Genomic DNA, 20,084 nt, shown 5'->3' on the forward strand with positions numbered 1-20,084 from the left:
AGCATTGCCAAATAAGAAGTGTCACTAAACTTTCTTTAGGAAAAAAATGGATACATCCTGGTATAATGTTACCAATCATAATTTCAGCTATTATCTTAAAATCTTGTATATCACAAAATAAACAAACGTATTTGTCAATCGCATCCTTTGTTATGGTGAAATCTCACCAGATCTTTAACCACAGCTACTTTTAAGTCTTTTTGGTATTAACAGACATGTATTGTTCTGCTCTGATATTTTCACAGAAGTGTTCCTGCAAAAGAACTTCATCTTCAAAGGGACTTATGGAAAACCCTGCAAGTACTCTAAAATGCAGGTTTCTGATAACTTTAAGATCCCAACAGTAAACTGGGGAAGAATTTCTAAAACTTTGATGGAAAACTGATTGATTCATAAAGCTACTAACCCAAGATGAAGCAAAATAAGAATTAATTACATCAGACTGAGTGAACTGATGAAGATGATTATAATTTGTATGACTTCATTTAAAACAGTGCTGGTTCCTTAACGTCCTCTTTTCAGATTTAAAGGACCCCTTTTTGTCCTCTCTTTTAAGCGATCTATAACTTACAGCAATTTGGTAAAGTGTCTCTTTGCAACAAAGGTTGAAACATTTATCTTTTTCTTCCTACCTGATCCCTCCAGAATTCAGAAATTCTTATTAATATTCTTGATTTTCATGACAATATATGTATTTGCATAAGTTCAATTAAGAATCTGTTCTCCTTGTAACAGGACACAATTGGACAAGTCCTTGGCTTGGCTTCTTAGCCTCTAGAGGCTTTTGAAAGTTTAATCTGAGATTCCTTATGAAAAGCTCCAGCAAAGCAGATTTAAAAGCACCCATAAGATCAATTGTTACTCTTGCTGCAATTGAGTAAATAATCAGGCCAAGTTTATTGAAACTAGATTAATTTGCAAGCAAATTAGTCTTACAGTGGTTATCTGTGATAGCAAGGGCGAAGATTATAGGGGAAAAAGTAGTACACCTTAGTGGATCAGATTCTGGTGCTGTTATTTGTCTTTGAGGTTTTGCTTTTTGCCTGTAAACTGGACTGGATCCTGAAATCTTCCAGTTTCCTCAAGTATTTGGCTAGAAGGCTCCAAATGAACATCTCCAATTTCTCCTGCTCTTTTGACTTGGGGTCACTATGAAACTAACACTGCCCCTTTCCTGAAGCCAAGCAAGCTAAGCTGGAGAGCATGCCCTAAACTTCAGAGACGTCACCCCAATAGCTCCTGTGTGGACAACCTTTGTGATGACTGTTGTGTGGCCCCTCAGAAAGACTCCCAGACATTCACACTATAAGCTAGGACATCTATGTGATGGTCACTGGTTGTCCTCATTCTATCCTCTGTTGTGTGCTTAGAACACAACATCTAGGAGATTTCTCAAATGGCTGCTCTCCAAATTCAGAAACTTAATTTATAATTAGCTCCAAATAATACCTCTGTTTTCTTTTATTACTACAGAAATGCATCTCAGAAATGCACCTGGTTGCTCACATTATATAGAGCCCTAATTTAGGTGGACATTCACGTTCTTCTTACCCCCTCCTGAATTAAACATGCTCATATTCATTCTGTCTTATTCATTCATAATATGTGAAAAATACATGTTTGATGATATATCATGCTATGCACATGTAAATAACTTTAAAAATAAATACAACTCACTTGAGTTATTTTTTTGGTTAAATCTTGGCTCCCGAGATTCTCTGCTCCAGGAAACATTTCAGTCCTTGGTGTCTGCCTCCTTATAGTCATCCTATTGTCCTCTCTGTGCCTTGTATACCCTCAAGAGCTTTCAGTGCCTATCAGTAGTCACCCACGTGCGACATGATATCCATCAGGATCAGACAACTGCCTGAAATCCACAATAACAACAGAAATGATAGAGACAGTGGCCACATAATGGAATCAGTGAATGTGTGATTCTTGGGCCTGACTACATCATCCATGGTAATGAGAATCACACTACAATGGAAAGAGAAAAATTGCTAAAACCAAAACCAGTGGAGACCAACTTTGAAATTCTCTAAGAAGACAAAACTAATTTGGTCAAATAAAGTTTAACTGAGCTTATTTTGCAAGACTAACCTGAACTGTGTCATTTCTTGTTCTGTCTCTGGAAATGGTAAGCAAGAGTTAAATTGGTTCCCAAGGCTGATAGGATATAACCACTAACCAATTCTCTTTTACTAAGAAAAGTCTAATATTATAAATAATCACTGTGAAGAAAAAAATTCACTGCCTTCTATGTCAGCTGTTTTATAAAAACACATTCCTGAGCTTCATTCCATGTTCTGGTTTGAGGGCTCCCAGTTTGCAAATTACCTTCTTTGCTTGTGCCCAATAAACTTTTACTAATTCTTACTGGAGTGATTCATTGGTTTTACTTGTGTAACTTAGAAACTTCTGACAATACAAAGAGGACTCCTATAGTCAAGGACAACCTGCAATGATCCAGGAAGTCATTTCTCCTACAGCCAGTCTCTCATGTCTGGGCAACACTTAGGGGTGACCTAGAGTTGAGAGAATAGGATGGACCTGGGCTCATACTCAGAGGATCATGACCAAGCGGCCCAAATGCACAGGACCCCTTCCTTCGGGTCCTTCTTTGAAGGAATTCTTCAGCCTTTTTGCCAAATACAGCTGTATGAGTGGCAGATTACCCTGTAATTATTCTTTTTGTACCCTGATCACAAAGAATGGGGTGAGAGGGTTTACTCCTAGCAGGGAAGCAAGCATCCAGACAGGAATTGCAATGCTGAAGGTGAGATTCGAGGAAAGATAGAAAGAGAGAGACCCACAAGGGGAGTAAGTCTGCAAAAACCACATTATGTCCATCCTTTCTTTCTGTCTTCCGGTTCCTTGAGAGGCCTGTGTGTTCAGTACGAAATAGAAACAGCAGTCCCCAAAGATCGTCCCTGAGGCTGCTAATCACTATAGGAATTTGGAAAGGTGCTTTCACAACCAGGGATCTTTTCTGGGGAGCCTCATTAAACCCAGGGCAGGGTTGCATTCAAGGAAGGAAACACACAGTTTGCACATCAGATTGCAGACACTGATCGGAGGTGAGGGGGATGGGCCATGGAAAAATCCAAGTTTTAGTAACACAGATAGGGTGTTGTTAGCGTGGGTCCCAGAACATAACAAGCAAATCAGTTTGCATTTCAGTGGGGTGGTTTAGGCTACCCTGCATCAAATCAGGTTCTATTGAGCACCTATGAAAGATGAACAAAACCTAGATCTCGCCCTAAGGAGTCTTGCAATCTAGCAAATCTGGAAAAAGCCATCACAAGGAAAAAAAAAACTATTTAAAAATATAATGTAAAAAATATGCTAAATAGAGACACAGACAGTGAGATGCAAAAATAAACTTGATCCTTCTTGGCAAGCTCGGAGCAAGGAAACAAGAGAAACATTTCACAGGGTGGTGGCATTTGAGCTGGGTCTCAAGGGCAAGTGTAAAGTCCAAAACAGAGAATGGAGGTATGAAGAGCATTTAAGCCTGAATAGAAGATTCACACAGAGTTGTAGGACAGAGGAATAAGCTACCAAGGAAACTTACAGATCTGCACCTGTCTGAGATGGGTCATCAGTGGGTCCCTCTGGGTGCACAGATCAGATGACCTCTGGAGATCCTCATCATCAAAAATAACTCAGTTGGTTAGGTGTCTGACTCGATTTCAGCTCAGGTCATGATCTTGTGCGTCACAGGACTGAGCCCTGTGTAGGGTTCCATGCTCACAGAAGAGTTTGTTTCTCTCCCTCTCCTTCTGCTCCCCTGCCCCCTCCCATGTGTGCACTTTCCCTCTCTCTCTCAAATAAATAAAGAAATCTTTAAAAATTAAACAAAATAAAATAACTCTTGGAAGTCCAGAGATGCACAAACATTATAAGGAGAATTACACACATGCAATCCCTGCCCATAACTGCATATGAAGGAAGCACATAAATTAATTGCCCAAACTGAACTTCCTGGTGCAAAACCTCGGGGATCCTGGAGTTGAAAGTGGGACAGGTCTCAGATTTGGGAGTTTGGCAGAGAGGCAGCCTTAACTGCGCTGTGGCTTTCTCCTCTTCTGTTGTGGAAATGAAAACAATGTGTTTCCATCCATCAGGAATTAAACCTTACTCCTTGACAGCATTCTCTCTGAGCCTTTTCTCCACCCCTTCAAAACACAGGGTAGGGTGAGCTTCGATAGAAACATAGCTCTTCTTTAAAAAAAAAAAAATTATTTATTTATCTGAGAGAGAGAGAGGCAGACAGAGAGTGTGAGCAGGGGGAGGAGGTAAGGAGGAGGAGAGAGGGGCAGAGGGAGAGGGAAAAGCAGACTCCCCGCTGAGCAGGGAGTCCATTGAGGTTTTCTCTTAGGACCCTGGGATCATAAACTGAGTTGAAGACAGATGCTTAGCCAGCTGGGTCACGGAGGCACCCCAGAAACACAGCTTTTTTGATTTAAAAAAGTCCTTGGAGAGGTGGAGACAGGAAAGGCCATCCTTCAGAGCTACACTCTTCATAGCCACATTTATGTGGGCACTTAGGAAGTATGCAGGGCACTGTTCAAAGTTCTACACACACTCATTCTGTCCCTGCCATGTAAATTCCCATTTTGCCCATGTCCCTGCCAAATAAATTCCCATTTTGCCCATGAGCCCAAGGCCACACACTCGATTCCCTCAACACAATTTATTGAGCCACAATTCTATGTGACTCTCAAGGCCAGGCTGCCCAACCCAGGCTGGGATAAGGGTACAGGTAGGTCTCAGAAGACTGGACAGAGCAAAGACAGGCAAACATCAAGGTCTTGGCCAGGACCCTAAAGCAGGAGGGAGTGAAGCATCCATCCACTCCACTGATTCGGCCACGACCAATTCTGGTTGCACGTGCTCCAACAGTCCCATTTTCCAGACAGGTAAGCTGGGGTCTGGACACACTGAATGATTTTCCTAAAGGTTTGCCCTTCTGAACTCTGGAGAAATGGAGTGCAGGGAGAGGTCAGGGTAGGTGACACCACTGAACACCAGCTCTGCCTTGCCTAGCACCACACAGGGGACTTCACACATGCTGCCTTACCTAGTGTTGAACCAACACTGAAAGAAGGATACGATTATCTTACAGCTGGCAATAACCCAAGTCGAGAGAAGTCAGGTAGCTCAACCTCGCTCCACAGCTGGTACAAGCAAATGAGAAATGGGCACAGCACTGCTGCCTCTCTTCCCTGCTCTCACAGCTTCCCAGGGAGTCAGCCAAGGGTCCTGAGAAAAGGGAGTCCAAACAGTGCAAACAAAGAAAAGCATCCTTTTCACTCCCTTTGCCTCACCAGTTGCTATTTGATGCTAACAATATGAGACCCAGGGAAGCAAAATGCACCCCCACACACACACTCACACCCTTCAGGAAGCACTCTGAACAAGCTAGAAACCAAGAGATCCTGGGTGAGAGAGATTAAAGAGGAGAGATCCAGGAAAGGGGAGGGGTATTTCATGGGCTCAAGTTGAATAAGATTACAAATTAACCCAATTTTCCAGGACTTGTTTCTCTCTCTGCTTCTCTTCCCTTTGTTAACTCTCTTGGACAAAGCAGAAGAGAAAGTCCAGAGGTGGACGCAGGGGTGATTGGTAAAAGATGGCCCCAAAGAACAGGTAGAGGAAGCAGCTGAAGTGAGCAGAATGTTCTCCTCCTGGTGCTAACCCTTGGAGTTCCCAAGCTCTCCTCTATTAAGAAAAGGCAGGTAGTGATTTTAATCCCTAGGCATCTCAACATGTAGGCTGAGGACAGCTGTCTAAGAATCACTGGATAGGTCTAATAAAAATTCAGGTTCCTGGGTTCCATCCCAAGCCTACCCATCCAAATAAATCAGGTGGTGCTCAAAAATCTCCATCTTTAACAAGTGTCCTGATGCTTTGGTGGAACTCTGCTGCCCGCCAAAGTTGGAGAAACACTCCTTTTCTTCAAAGAGGATACGGGACTTAGGTCAAAAAAGGGGCTCCAAAACCCTAGGGCTGATTCACAGTGATTCTCCTTCCTTTGTCCACACACACCCTGCATACCCCTATCCCCATTCTATCCCTTCTCTCAGGGCATCCCAGAAGCCCGGAGCGGTGTGCAGGATGGGGCTGCCACTTTGTGGAGTGGCCAGGAGACGGCATTCCCCAGGTCTCTGCCTGCAGTCGGGAACAAGGCAACAACTTCCCTGTATGGTGCCCACCGTGGACACAGATGAGAAATTCACAGCTTGAGGTTGAATGGGAGAAGGCGGCACCATCTAGGGACCAGCAGCTGGCAACACTGGATCAACAGCATCACCTGCTGGCCACAAGATGCCACATCCTCCTCCTTCTTGGTCCAGGCCACGGCGGGGGTGGGCCTCTCTCCCCAGATCCCAAGTAAGCCTGAGTTCAGAGGAAGCAGTGTCTTTTCTCAGTTGGCACACTAACCAAGAGACTCTTCTCCCCAGAGTATGAGGGGAGAGTCATGGTGTACAGCCCGTCCCCAAGAGCACATGTCCTGAGAGTCTGCAGAGCTGGGACTTGGTTCCTCTAGGCCAACTCTGCCTCCCTTAAAGAGATGCAGAACCTGCCCTCATTCTGTGTAGATCTCCAACACACACTGGCTCCTAGATGCATGATGAACAATTTTATTTTTACCTACTGTCTGTAGTCCCCCCAGCATCCTTAAATGTACCCAGAATCTTTCACCTTCCAGTATAAGCTCCTGAGGGCCAGGGACTGAGTATTCCTTTACAGAATGACTAGATCACCACCTCTCACTCCAAAGTGCTGAGGAGAGTATTTTACGAATGTGAAGAAAAAGAGCCAATCCATCACTGTCAGAAAAGGCTTGCATGGGGACAGATGCCTCCTCCTGGGGATGATCACCATCACGGCCACCACGTTTGGACGGTTGGCATTTTCCCAAGTGCATGGCATCTTCTGTACAGGGATGGTCTCACTGGATCTTCCCAAAGATTCAAGGAAACTGCGTCACAGAGAGGTTAAGCAACTTGCTCAAAGGCAGACCACCACTGAATAGCAGAACCAGAATTCCAGTGCAAGCAATCTAGTGCTTGGTCTCAGCAGTCATGCTATATTGCCCCCCAAAAAAGCACACATGTACACACCCAGTTAGTAAATGCATTCTCTTTACCGGAAGTATGCCACGTGTAGCTTGTCACCCGGCCTTCCATGCATTCCACTTATGAGGTAGGACCTGTTATGGCTGCTGGTCTCTCTGTGATGGCCTCTCACAGACCAGACCACTTCTCAACGACTCATTCCTTCATCTGCAAGACTCCCAGGCCCACCCACAACACGTGGCTTATGGGGGGCTCTGCAAATGGGCCCTGGAAGGGCGGAGGAGGCCCCAGAACCGAGGTGCACGCTAAGAAAATGGTAACACAAATCCTGGAGGGCACCTTGCAGCCAGATGTTCCTTCCATCAGGATTTACTGAGCACCTGTATCAGGCACTCTGCGGGGACAGGGAAAGCACACCCTACCCTCTGCAGGTGCACGCTCGAAAAGGCGCCAGTCAGTAAAGAAACTGGTCAGGAACCACAGGCAATGGGTTATGCCAAGAGAGGTGTTCAGAAAGTTGTTGGTTTGGACCTTCTCCACTTACCAGCTGCTGCTTTGCTACCTTCCCCTCAAAGTCCCTCCATGGCCTCCGTCACCCCGACCAAGCGCACTCACTGTGGACTCCTGGCTGTAGGCTTTGGTCTCCACCCTCCTTAAGAGTACCAGAGTGCACCCCGTCTGGTCGTGCTACAGAAGTCCCCAGGTCCCACCACTGGAAACGAGGAGGGGGGCTAGGGAGAGGAGATAAGCAGCAGTGAGGGGAGCTGGGCCAAAGGGAAAGACAGTGGAGAGAGATCAAGGTGGGAGGAGGGGTTGGGGAGGAGGAAGGCCGGGTGAAGGGAGATGAAGCAGGAGGAAGGAGGAGACAGAGTGAAGGAGGATGAGAGGTGGGGAAGAGGAAGGTAGGGAAAAGGGGGAGAGTGGGGGGAAGGAAGCGAGGTAGGGTGTAGAGGGAATGGGGCGGTGAGGAAGAGAGCAGACACAGGGGGAGGGATCCAGTGGGGGAGAGACAAGGGGCAGTCCCGGCGGGGGTCTGGGGTCGGGGGAGACCGGAGAAACCGGGGAGGCGCGGGGAGCGGGAGGCGGGGCCAGGGCCGAGGCCGGTGGGAGGCCCGACAGCGCCCCCTGCCGCCTGGCCCGCCCCGCTGGCTCAGTTCCGCCTGGCTGCGAGCAAAGTTTCCCAGGCTGGCCCAGAGCAGCTGCGGCTCTCCCCTGCCGTTGTTTTCCCCTCTCAGGATGGAAAATGAATGAATTTTTCCATTTCGAGCATCTCTGCCGAGCCTGCCAAGTAATTGGAAAGCATATCGAACGCTGTGTCTGGTGGCTCAGCGGAGGTCTCCGGGTCGGCCCCCGCCGTCCCAGGCCGCGAGGTACAGGAGAGGACGGGGAAGAGGGCATGGGGACGGGACGGGTGGCAGCGCACCTGGGGAGGGAGGTAAACAGAAGCAGAGCCAGACCCCGCGGTGCGGGCCTGCATTTAGCATCCCCGAGTAAGTCGAGCAGAAGTCAGCCCAGGCCCCACTCTGTCCTCCAGACTGTGTGCCCCCCCCCACTTCACACCTGCAGCCACACCCTGGTGTTCAGCCTCAGAAGGTGCCTGCAGGAGCTGGAGCCCGGTTCCTTTGTGAAAAGGAAAACCACAGGCTTCACATACAGTCCCCAAACCCAGGTTAACTGCAGTTCAACCTCCAGAAATGGTGTCCTAATCAGTCAGGAATTTCCCTGTCAGTGCCATTGAGGTAATCTGCTAACCGGGAAACTCTCCAGCGCCCAACCCCCACCCCCCCACCCCCGCCCAAAGATGAGGCAATCTGCATGATAGAAGCCCCTGTTCTTCCGTAAGAGGAGCAATGCTTTTCTTTTGTTAATAACTTCCTTGCCTCACCCCCCTTTCCAATAAAAACCTTCCATTTGTACAACTCCTCAGAAGATCCCCTCTATTAGCTAGACGGTATGCTGCCCAGTAGTTTGATGAAGACGATTAAGTCTTCTAATTGACTAGATTGAATTGTTTTTTAACACCTCCCTGCTGTCTGCACTCCTTCTCCTCAAGCCCTCCCGCTGTCTGCTCTGGGGTAGCCCACTTGCCGGGCATCCTCTCCTGGGCTTGCCCTCGGTCCTGCACCCTTGGCTCTGCCAGACCAGCCCACCCCAATTCATGTACTGCTTTGGCTGGGTGCCTTCCATTCTCCTCTGGGGATGGACCAGAGCTCCATCCTGCCTCTCAGTGGACAATGGCTGTGTCTTCATCCAGCAATCCCCTGAGTCTGGTGCTGTTCCTTACATCATGTGGATCCTAAGTGGATCCTACATGTGCCTCACTTTGCAGTGAGAGAGTCAGGAAGCTCTGGTTCCTACCCTTTAGTGTCCCAAGGCTGTCTTCTTTGAGAGAGATATGACTGGGTTTGTGTCACTGTCTCTGTCTAGAATCAGCAACTTCCCCATTAGGTCTTGACACACACCTGATGAGAAGAGGCCAACATCCCCACCACCACCACCACTACCACCAGCACCACCAGGCAAGACTTCTACAAGCATCAGCCTGGACCAGCCCCCACCCACATACCCACTCCCATCTCCCATGCCCTCCCCTCACAGAAAGATCCATGACCCACAAAGCCTTTATTAGCTCTTTCAGCTCCATTTAACTACACAAATGGCTTGGTCACAGCTGACTGATCCCAAATTTGCCAGTGATTTTCTTTTAATTTACCATGGCTCAGTCCCCCTGTAATACAGGTAGAGGAGGCATATTTGTTCCCAAACTCCCCTCCTGGGGTTAATCATGCACAGAACAAAACTCCATTTGAGCCACTTAATGATTTCATTTCCACCCTAGGTTTGAAGGAGCTGCGGCTATAATACTAATGTAGGTCCCTCTCTCCCCAAACTCCAGATGTTTGTGTGTGAGAGAACAAACCGGTAGGGGCCTGTGAGCTCCTTAACCATTACTTCCCAAGTCAGAGCCCAACATTGTAGGGCTCCCTTTCTTTCTGAGTGCAGTGGGCTCCCCCTCTTTTCCAAGTGCCTGGAAACCTCTGCACATCTGTCTCCTGAGAAGCCTTGCCTAGCCAGCATTGCAGGGTTGGCTCAGCTTCCCCTGGGGTCCTGCAGCCAGGTTTCATGGGCTTACTTTGCACTCACCTGTAGGATCCCTACCTGTGCACTTCTCAACATCCTGGCCTGATATTCTCCCCACTGCATCCCGATTTTCAAACATTTAGGCCCACACCCAATCCCCTGAACATTCGGCCTTCCTGTGTGGGTATTCTCTTTCCCTAGAAGACCCCTCCTTTGCTGCCACAGCCTGGCAAACCTCTGCTTCAATGTCCCCTCTGCTGGGAAGTCAGCACCTTTCCTCTCAAGCAGGGAAAATCACTCCCTCTTCTGCGCTACCATACATATACGCTTTCGGTTTACTTACACACAACATTAAAAATATGTTTGCATGTCAGCCCTCCACCACTCTGCACTCCCTGAGGGTATGACAGAATATTCATCTGAGTATCCCCATACTCTATTCAGTGCTGGATGTAAACACTCAATAACTTTTATTTGAATGAATAGCCCCTCTGTAGTTCATGTATGTGGATGCGAACTGTATTCATCATTAAACTAAGATATTCAAAGGCCTTCCATCTGTTTAGGCTTCCTGATTGATGCTAAAATTTAAATCCTGCCCTGCAAACGCCTGACTCCACTAGTTTGCCTTCAGAAAATGATTTTTGTGTGGAAATGGCGCCATCTGGTGGTTTCTGGCAAAACAGCTTCTCAGCTGGGTAATGAAGAGAGCTTTGTTCCTTCACTAGATTGTGGGGACCGAGCCCTTGAAGCTCTGGCCAGGTGCATGCCACTCCTTGCCTCTTAAGAACTAGAGTGAGGGTTTGGTAAAGTAAGGTCACTTCTACAACTGCTGAGGAAAGGGTTCTTACTTCTCTACCTCTTTTCCTGCAAGTGTACCCCCAAGAAGGACAGGCTCTTCCTTGCCACCAGGGGCCCCTTTTCTACCAAGACTCCCACCTGCTAGCCCACTCCTGTCTGTCCTGCTTGACATCACCACTGTGATATCCTACACAGACCTAAATCATTACCCAAACCAAACTCATCTCCCCCAACTGAGACCTCCTTGTCTAAGCAAATGGCAGCTCATGGCCAGCTGCCCAGGACCTTTCTTCTCCCCATTCTCCAGCTGCCACACATCACCAAGTCACATTTGTCCTGTCTCAAATCCTTTGGTTTCTCTGTCCCCTCAGCTTCCCAAGAGTCCCCTCCTGGGGTCCCTGCTTCCACTCTGTGCCATAGCCCACCTCCACATGTGTGATCCCCTTCTGTCCCCAACATTCCTGCACTTTCCCTCTCTGCTCGGGCAAGGCTCCCAGCCCACATGGCCTAGCCCTGGCTCCCTTTCAACAGCCTCCTCTGTGGCCTTTCTTCCTCCTGCTTCCATCCAGCCAGAGTGGCTTTTTTGCATCATGCTCCTCTCCTCATTCCAGAGCCCTCTTACTTGCCCCTGCTCAGGGCTGTGCCCCTGTCCCCTAGCTGGTTGACTCCTACCTGCATCCTTCCTCCCCTGCCTCCCACCCTGGAGCAAGCAGACAAAGGCTGGCTGGCTGGCTGGCAGGGAGAGATGCTGGAGGTGGAAACTGCAGGTACTCCTGACCTCAGGGAATAATGCAGCAGGGTGGGTAAGGACCTACTTAGCACCACCTGGCACACAGTAGGTGCTCAGTCCACACTGGTGGTTGTTCTAGCAGACACTCAATGAAGACTTGAATAAGACTTCCAGTTTCTGGTCTGATATGTAAAGAGCTTGGAAGTTTCACTCCCATTTTCACAATTAGAAAAAAAGCCAAACAAACCAAAAACCAGCAATACTACCTAGATCCATGAGAGAATTTAGGTCATAGGGCAAAATGCTGATCTGAGAATCAGAGAGACAGACAGGTTATTATGGAGAATCACAACTTTGCAGACACATAAACTTTGAGGAAACAGCACCAGAGTAGGGAAGCTTAAATATAATTGAGAATTGCTGGTGGCTTAATGTCAACTTGAGATTTAACAAGTCCAGAGGCCCCAGTGTTAGAAGGCCCCCAACTTCCTGAATTTTGCCCCCAGGAGCCCCATTAGGTTCTCACAGTGAAGATCAGAGAACCCCACCCTCCTGCCCACTTCAGCAAGGGGAGGGGAAAATAGCCATTTTGAAATATATCCAGAGATGGGGCACCTGCGTGGCTCAATGGGTTAAAGCCTCTGCCTTCAGCTTAGGTCATGATCCCAGGGTCCTGGGATTGAGCCCCACATCGGGCTCTCTGCTCACCAGGGAGCCTGCTTCCTCTCTCTTTCTGCCTGCCTCTCTGCCTACTTGTGATCCCTGTCAAAAAAATTTTAAAAAAAAGAAAGAAAGAAAGAAAGGAAGAAAAAGAAAAAGAAAAGAAAGAAATATATCCAGAGTAATTGGTTCTCCCTAACAAAGGCCTGCCCTCAAGAAGGACTGCTATTTCAGAGCCTACCTAACCTGAGGGAAGGAAAACATTCAACTCTGACCCCCTTTGACTTTCCTGTCTCTCCCAAAGTTGGGGCAGTGAAGGGGGAAAAGGCAAGGAGGACACAGGGCAAGGCCACAGGCTCACTAAGAGACTGGGGCCTGATCAGAGGACCCTCCACTCTCCCCTCAGGCCCCACCACCACAGGGATTTCAGCTGGAAGAAGTAAAAGCCTCAGACCCTGTTTAAGAAGGAACCTCTAGGGAAACCTAAAGACAACAAGGGAGACGAAAACAAGAGCACAATAAAAAAATGTTAATCTCTGAAACTACAGCTGCTGGGGAGAGTAAACAGCCTAACTCCTAACCAGAGAAATATAAAACCTCACACTCTCTACCTCCACTCCTCTACCTGCTGCAGCATTATCTGGCTTTCAACAAAACATGATGCTGTATGACACAAGGTAAAAAATACAGTCTGAAAAGACAAGGCAAGCATCAGAACCACACTCAGATAAGGCAGAGATGTTGGAATTGTCAGACTGGGAATTTAAAACTGTAATAAATAATATACAAAGAGATCGAATAGAAATAGTGGGTGACACACAAGGATAGACAGACAATGTCAGCAGAGAGAATGGAAAACTTATGAAAAAGTGAACAAGAGATGCCAGGAATAATAAGTCTGTCACAGAAATGAAGAATGACTTTGATGGACTCATCTGTAGCCTAGACACAACCAGGGAAAGAATCAGTGAGTTTGAAAGAAGATCCATAGTAAGTTCCCTGAAAAGCAAAAAACAAAAGAAAAAAGAAAAGGAATAGAAAAAAATATGGAACAGAGTACCTTAAACCTGTGGGGCAATTACAAAAGATGTAACATATGCATAATGAGAATACCAGGAGGAGAAAAATGAAGGGAACAGAAAAAAAAATATTTAAAGTAATAGTTGTTGAGAATTTTGCAATGGTGGGCCTCATAAAACAGATACAGGAAACTCATAAAACTAAGCAGGGTGAATACCCAAAACTCTACACCTAGGCATAGCATATTCAAACTGCAGAAAATCAGACACAGAACAAATCTTAAAAGCCAGAAACAGAAAAAAAATCTACCTAAGGAGGAGTGAGGATAAAAATTACATGACTTTCTTTCAGAAACTATGCAAGCCAGAAGAGAGTGGGGCGCGTAACGTGTCAAAGGAAAAAAAAAAAAAACTAGAATTTTATGTCCTTCAAAATTGTCCTTCAGGAGTGAGTAGAAATACTTTCTCAGCCAAAAATCAAATGAAATAGTCTCCAGTAGACCTGCCTTGCAAGAAGTGTTCTTCAGAGAGGGAAAAGAATATAGGTCAGAAACTTGGATATATAGGGACACCGGGTGGCTCAGTGGGTTAAGCATCTGCCTTCGGTTCAGGTCATGATCCCAGGGTCCTGAGATCAAGTCCCTCATCCAGGTCCCTGCTCAGTGGAGAGCCTGCTTCTCCCTCTACCTGTCACTCCCTCTCCTAGTGTCCACTCTCTTTCTTTCTCTGACAAATAAATAAAACCTTTAAAAAAAAGAAAGAAAGAAAGAAAGAAAGCAAGCTTGGATCTACATAAAGACAGGAAGCAAGCTAGAGAAGGAATAAAGATAAAATAAATACTTGAGTTACAAACAAACCACACCTTCCCCAGTAAGTCTCCCTGTCCTGGCCTAGCCCAGCACCCCTTCTAGTGTTCCAGGAGCACCCAGCATGGCCTACTGACACAGTTCTGTGCTGGCTTGGTGTCTCTCTCCCCAAAAGCCTCATCTATGTGTCCCCAGAGCTAAGTCCATGAGTAGAAAGCACTCACACCAGAGGCCAGGACAGTGATTAAATAGCTTGTCTCTTTATTAGCAGTTCAGCGGGAAGATTCCAGTGGTGCCACTATCACAAGGAAGGGCTCGGCCGCCAGATCCTCTCTGTCCAGGAGTGGTCACTCCTCTGGTCAAGGGGTGATAGACGTTCTTTTGACAAAGGCTGTTCCTTGACCCTGAAGGACATGAACCTGGGAAGCAGAGGAATGCCCAGGGGCCATGTCACAAAAATGCAGGATGGCTAAAGGGCTTGATGTGATCACACCTTCCCGACATTCCTAGAGCTGCGTTAGACCAGAAAACCCACAGCAGGAAAGGATGGTGGTGCACCAGACAGATCTGGATCTGCTTCCTCAAACTTCAGAAGACCATGCAAGCACCCTGATTCCTCATGTGTTCAATATTAGTAAACAGTTGACATGGCGCATCATGTCATTTACGAAGTGTTGATAGCCATTTTCCTCAGGACACTGTTCTGAAGTCTGAGGAAATTGAGGCACAGAGGCATAACTCAACTTGCCCGGGATGGAGCTGGGCTGAAAGACAGTGTCTACTCCTAAGGCTTGCCCTAACTGCTGCCATCTGTATAATGGGCATGAACAATGCCTTCCTCTTAAGGTTCTTTTGGATCAGATGAAAAATCTTGACAATGCTTTATGCTAAAGCTGGGATATAGTAAGTGTTCCATAAATGCCAGCAATATATCTCCATGGCCTTCCTTTAAGCCTGTTGGGAGTTGGCTGGGTCTAAAACACTCCTTCAGCCCCCTGAGACCTCTAATTCAGTCTTCACACCTGGGGAGGGTGCAGTAACGTTTTCCTGAATGAATGGCCTCTATAGTACATCCATGTCATTGGCCTTCTACCTCCCAGAGCCACATAAATAGCTACTTGTGACCACTGGTTCCCAGGGCAAGTCAAGAAGTCACAGGAGCCAATGTCAAGGCCCTAATTTGTGGCAGGGCCAAAATCTATGTGCCCTCACTCCTGACCGCAGTGCTCTGTGATCTTGTGGTTCAAAGTGGGGTCAGTAGACCTACAGCAGCAATGCCTGGGAGTGTTAGAAATGAAGAGTAGCAGGCCCCCCACAACCTACTAACACAAGATCCCCAGGTGGTCCCTGGCCTGTGCGTAATTGAGAAGCACTCACTGTGACACCACAGCTAAAAGAGTCAGGCCAATCTGAGCTTGACTTAGAGTCCTTCCAGAAATTTAAGAGAGGCACTGCAGGACCCTGAGGCAGCTGCCCTATCCCCCACTCTCACTGGCCCCAAGTATAGGCCCTCTCACCAAAGGAAAGGCTAAACCTTATTATCAAGCTCCCACCCCAGTGTACTGTCTCACACCCAACACATCCATCTCTTCTGCCCAGCTCCTCACTGGTCGGCCCTCTCACCTGTAGCTCTCAGCATTCTGCATAGGAACTTCTGCTGTGAATATCCTGAGATGATTCATCTGTAAGGCTGCATATGCTGCAGGGACAGAGAAGAGGAGCAAGGCAGATGGGATGGCAAAGCCTGCCCAGCTTTGGTATGGATCTGGGGTGCCTGGGCAGCCATTGCCTCATTCAGGCCCTGGAGCAGAGTCCTACGAAGAGCTCCACACATAGTCAGGGAACCTGCAGAAGAGAGACCTCCCCCCTGCCACCGCCCTCCACCACCCGACCCTATTAGGTGTACAAATCAGATAATCTCCCACAGCTTACCTTCGTCTCACCTGCTCTATTCGTTCTCGCACAATGTCAGTCCTCGCCTCACTTGGCACTTGGAAGATACGGGTATGGCTGCAAAACACCATTTAAACATTGGGATTCCCGAGTTTCTCTTTCACTAGGCATAGTGAATGGGTTGGAATCATACAAACGATAGTTCTGACCCTGTCGCCATGAACTCTTGAGCTGGTCCCTCACTCCTCTTGCATGAGACACACAAAGGTTTTTGTTTTGTTTTGTTTTGTTTTTTACTATCAGTACCCCTGAGCCACCCAGTAATCCTGGGCTGGCAGCAAATGGTCCTAAGAAGAGTTGAAGAAATAGAGAGGTTAAGTGTCTTTACACAGCAGGTCAATGGTCTTGTAAGATGTGGAATTCACCCCCTACCCTGAATTCCTCTCCACCTCCGTATCACCTCTTTATCACCTACTTTATGCCATACTTACTATTCTTTAGGGATAATTCTGCAAAATTATCTCATAAGGAAGCTTCAGGCTCCTCATCACTGCTCTTCTGTTTTATTTCACCATACCGATTTGCCTCTGTCTCTGTGGTCCAGCTCAAGTCCTCCTCAACTCCATCCCCCTCGCCTCCCGCAAACCCTCCATTCCAGCAAAACCAGTTTGACCACTGAATCCCCCAATTTTGCCTCTATTGTTCTAGGTGCTCTGGGGCTTTCAGTGTGAAGACGCTGATATTGCCTCAAGGGCTTGAAGCCTGGAGGTGACAAATGTGCCCATTTATCACTCACTCAAGGTGGAGTTGGGTCCAATTTTGCCCAAAGAGAGGGGTAAGAAAGAATAAAGATTACTCCCATCCCAAGGCAGAAAGGGGTAAGCCTCAGAGAAAAGGCTGCAGCCCTGCACACTGGCCAGATGGAATTGGCCAAGTTACCAAGGCTCTCATGATCTGTGGAAACCCCTTCCTCCCCACTCCTGTTTAGTCAGTCCCTGCCCAGCCCATGGGTCAGTCCAAGTAAATGCCCTGCTAGAAACCTTTCCGGGGTCTCCCAGGCAGCAATGCTAGAACTTAAAATAGCGGGGTCCGTCAGGCTTGCTCTTGCACTCCTCATGGCTTTTCTGCCATTTTCTCTAATATTCACACACCTTATTCATCTAGTTCACTTCTATCCCTTTGAAACTGGGGACTCCATCTTTAGAGGACCTAGAAAACATCTACCAAATAACTGAGTATCTGCTGTTGCTTAATGAAGGGGTATGTATTCCCTGACTACATATTTACTAAAACTAATAAAAGAATGCCAAAACCAGTGGATTGGAGGGGGAGACAGGCACAGTTTATGGGTTTAAAAAGTCCACAGAAAGTCCAGAGTGGAAAAATTATATATGGATAATTGTGATTCCTGTAGCTTGTCTCCAAAGCTTTAACCTAGTTATGCCATACAGATAGGTCTAAATTTTTGAAGATGATATTCATATTATCCAGACCAAGGAACTGCCACAAGGAACCGCTCCCATCCAGTGCAGCCATGTTGGGCAGGGACAGGCTCCCACGTGTGAGGCTGTGGCTGGATTACAGTCCACAACATTTACAATTTTAGAATGGGGTTCCCATCCAAAAAGTCTTTCCCTGGAAGGTCTCAAATTCCACCATTTGTCACTCCTTCCTGAGCTTTTAAATCCTGTTGTAAAATGCTAATGGCACCGTAAAGGGTAAACACAAGAAAACTGGATATCCCAAAGCAAAAATACATTTCTTGAGAAATGCGTCCACCTTGATAGAAGTGAACAAAGGGGGCAATGGGGGCATGGCAAGAAAGTACAGAAATGACAGAGAGAGCTCCTCCACAGTTTCATGGAGGACCAGTTTAATTCCACAATTTTTCTGCTGGGAAAAGAGACCCCAAGTGAACACAGTTCTGAAAAGGAAATAGGGAAGCTCATGCCAGAGGGAATGAGCTGGCTTCCAGGCTCAGCTCCCTCCATATTGTGTCTCAGCTCCTTCCGAGCCAAGTAAGGCAGAAGGAGGTGGTCTGTGCTCCTGCAGGCACGGCAGGAGTCTGGCAAAACCACCATAATGTGGAGCACAGAATTCTAGCCTCGGGCTCTGAGAAACCTCCTCTCACCCCAGCTGCAGATGAGGGCTCAGGCTTTTGCATTTTAAGAGCTTATTTTCTTTTAGCTCTTTAAAGTGCAGCCACTTCTGAACAAATCAAGTGCAAAAGTAACAGAAGTCTGAAATTTATTCAGAAGCATTGAAGAAATGGTGAACAAGCCCAGTTTTGCAACCCCCCAAGTCATGTTAAATCTTAGGAATGAGCTGGGCTTTCAAGATAGCAAAAATATTCCCTTAAGACCCCAAAGTAAGGGGAAAATTTCTCAGCCAGAGAAGTCAACATCTCTGGAGAAGAATAGCTATGTTTGTGTTGGCCAGGAATCCCAAAGGTGCGGGACTTTTGCCTCCCTCCCCACAATTCCACTCAGGGCAAATGAGACGCTTTACCTCCATCTTATGAACTGGATTCTTGTTCTTTCCTCCAGGACCTCTTGACTCTGGTTTGCCAACAAATCAGACTTTGAGAGATGGTGCTTCACCTAGGAAATCCAGGTAGTGTACATGTGATTACTGTCCAGCAAGGACACCATGGCCAGGATGGAGCCCAGCCTGGACAAGCTCTGTCCACTTGCCCAAGACCCTTTTCAACTGGACCTTGTGCCTGCCCAGCTCCCTCTCTGCCCGTTCCCCTAGGATGACTATCTTAAACTCTCAGTTACCACGTCTCTGGTAACATGTACATCTTGGCCATGGGTGGGAAGGCAGCCGGCAGACATCTTCTCCTTTATGTCCTGGGAAGCTTCTTCTTCAGTCTGAAAGGTGAGCAATTTCCCCTGAAATTGTATCTGAGTCCAAGTCTGTCTCTTCTGCCTTTTCCCTGTTTTCCCCTCTGTCACAACACACATCCCATGTGTCCTCACTTACACACTCTATCTCACAGTTCCTGCCATAAGCATGTCTATTACTACCTTCCTGTAGAATTCCAGAGGACTCATTAAGTCCATGGCCCTATCTCAAGGTTTTCCTGAGATGCCCTGTGGCTGGGGATGACATATCTGAAACCCCTCATCCAGTATCCTTAAGAAGCAGGTGGGGATCGTGATGATTCCAACACATCTCTGCCAAGAGATCACATAAGCCCCAGGGTCTTCTAGGACATTTGGTGAATTAGACACAACTCTAGGCAGGGTGTTTAGCAATGAACTTGAGTTTCCCAGTTCTAAGGGGAAAGGATTCTAGATTCCTGCACCCTTGGAGGCCAGCTCTCTAGAATTTGGGGTACCCTGAGTCATAGAGGAATATTACTCACTTTTTTCAACCAGTGCTGTACTACAGATACAGCTTCGCTTTCTACAACTTCAACATCCTGCAAAAAATTGGTAAGTTAATGCCCTCAGAATACCTAGAAACACAGCCCTCTTCCATTCTTATCCAAAGTTATACATCTATATATATATATATATATATATATATATATATATATATATATATATATATAAAGATCTCTTTGAAGTGCAGTGGGGGGGGCTCAGAAAGGAGCATATAGATGAGAAACAATTCCAGGTAGCTACCCGCAGCTCTACTTACTGAACTGATTTTTGGTGGGAAGGAGAACCCTGCACCTTTCCGGGCAAGAATGTACACAATCCATGTTGTAATTATCATCTTTGAACTTATGCCAGGACTCCTTCTTGGCTCCCTCCTTCCATCGAAGCTGCCTGAGAATTCCTCTGGAACAAGGAGGTCATTGCTAGGATGTGCCCACCTGATTGGCTGGCCAATGATGATGTGACAATGGCACATCAATGGCATCCTTTAATCTCTGGGGTCAGATGGAAAAGAGGTAAGGAAGTATCTGCCTTAGTGATGGCCATAGCTCAGAAATGGAGAGTTAGGGGGATGGGAACAAAAAGTAAGGAACAACCAATATAAACCTGAGGAAGACACA

The 20,084-nt window shown here is 47.0% G+C and overlaps 1 protein-coding gene across 1 annotated transcript; it reads right to left on the reverse strand.

Moving 5' to 3' along the window:
* Positions 1-14,426: 14,426 nt before the first annotated feature.
* Positions 14,427-19,881, reverse strand: SPATA19 (spermatogenesis associated 19). The gene is made up of 7 exons (XM_047693252.1): positions 19,724-19,881; positions 19,446-19,502; positions 18,856-18,948; positions 18,584-18,675; positions 16,115-16,192; positions 15,806-15,881; positions 14,427-14,601 (listed from the first exon to the last, which is right to left on the reverse strand). Exons 1-6 carry the CDS (start codon positions 19,799-19,801, stop codon positions 15,815-15,817), a joined length of 465 nt encoding a protein of 154 aa, XP_047549208.1. The 5' UTR covers positions 19,802-19,881; the 3' UTR covers positions 14,427-14,601; positions 15,806-15,814.
* Positions 19,882-20,084: the final 203 nt, after the last annotated feature.

Source organism: Lutra lutra, chromosome 10 (assembly GCF_902655055.1).
Source record: "Lutra lutra chromosome 10, mLutLut1.2, whole genome shotgun sequence".
Taxonomy (NCBI): domain Eukaryota; kingdom Metazoa; phylum Chordata; class Mammalia; order Carnivora; family Mustelidae; genus Lutra; species Lutra lutra.

What these genes read in the sequence shown, in the direction of transcription:
- SPATA19 (XM_047693252.1), bottom strand. Translation starts at nt 19,801, where the DNA reads ATGATAATTACAACATGGATTGTGTACATTCTTGCCCGGAAAGGTGCA. An exon ending in TCCCACCAAAAATCAGTTCA is followed by an intron (nt 19,503 to 19,723) that starts GTAAGTAGAGCT and finishes AATTTTTTGCAG; the next exon opens with GATGTTGAAGTTGTAGAAAG. An exon ending in ATAGAGCAGGTGAGACGAAG is followed by an intron (nt 15,882 to 16,114) that starts GTAAGCTGTGGG and finishes CTGTCCCTGCAG; the next exon opens with CATATGCAGCCTTACAGATG.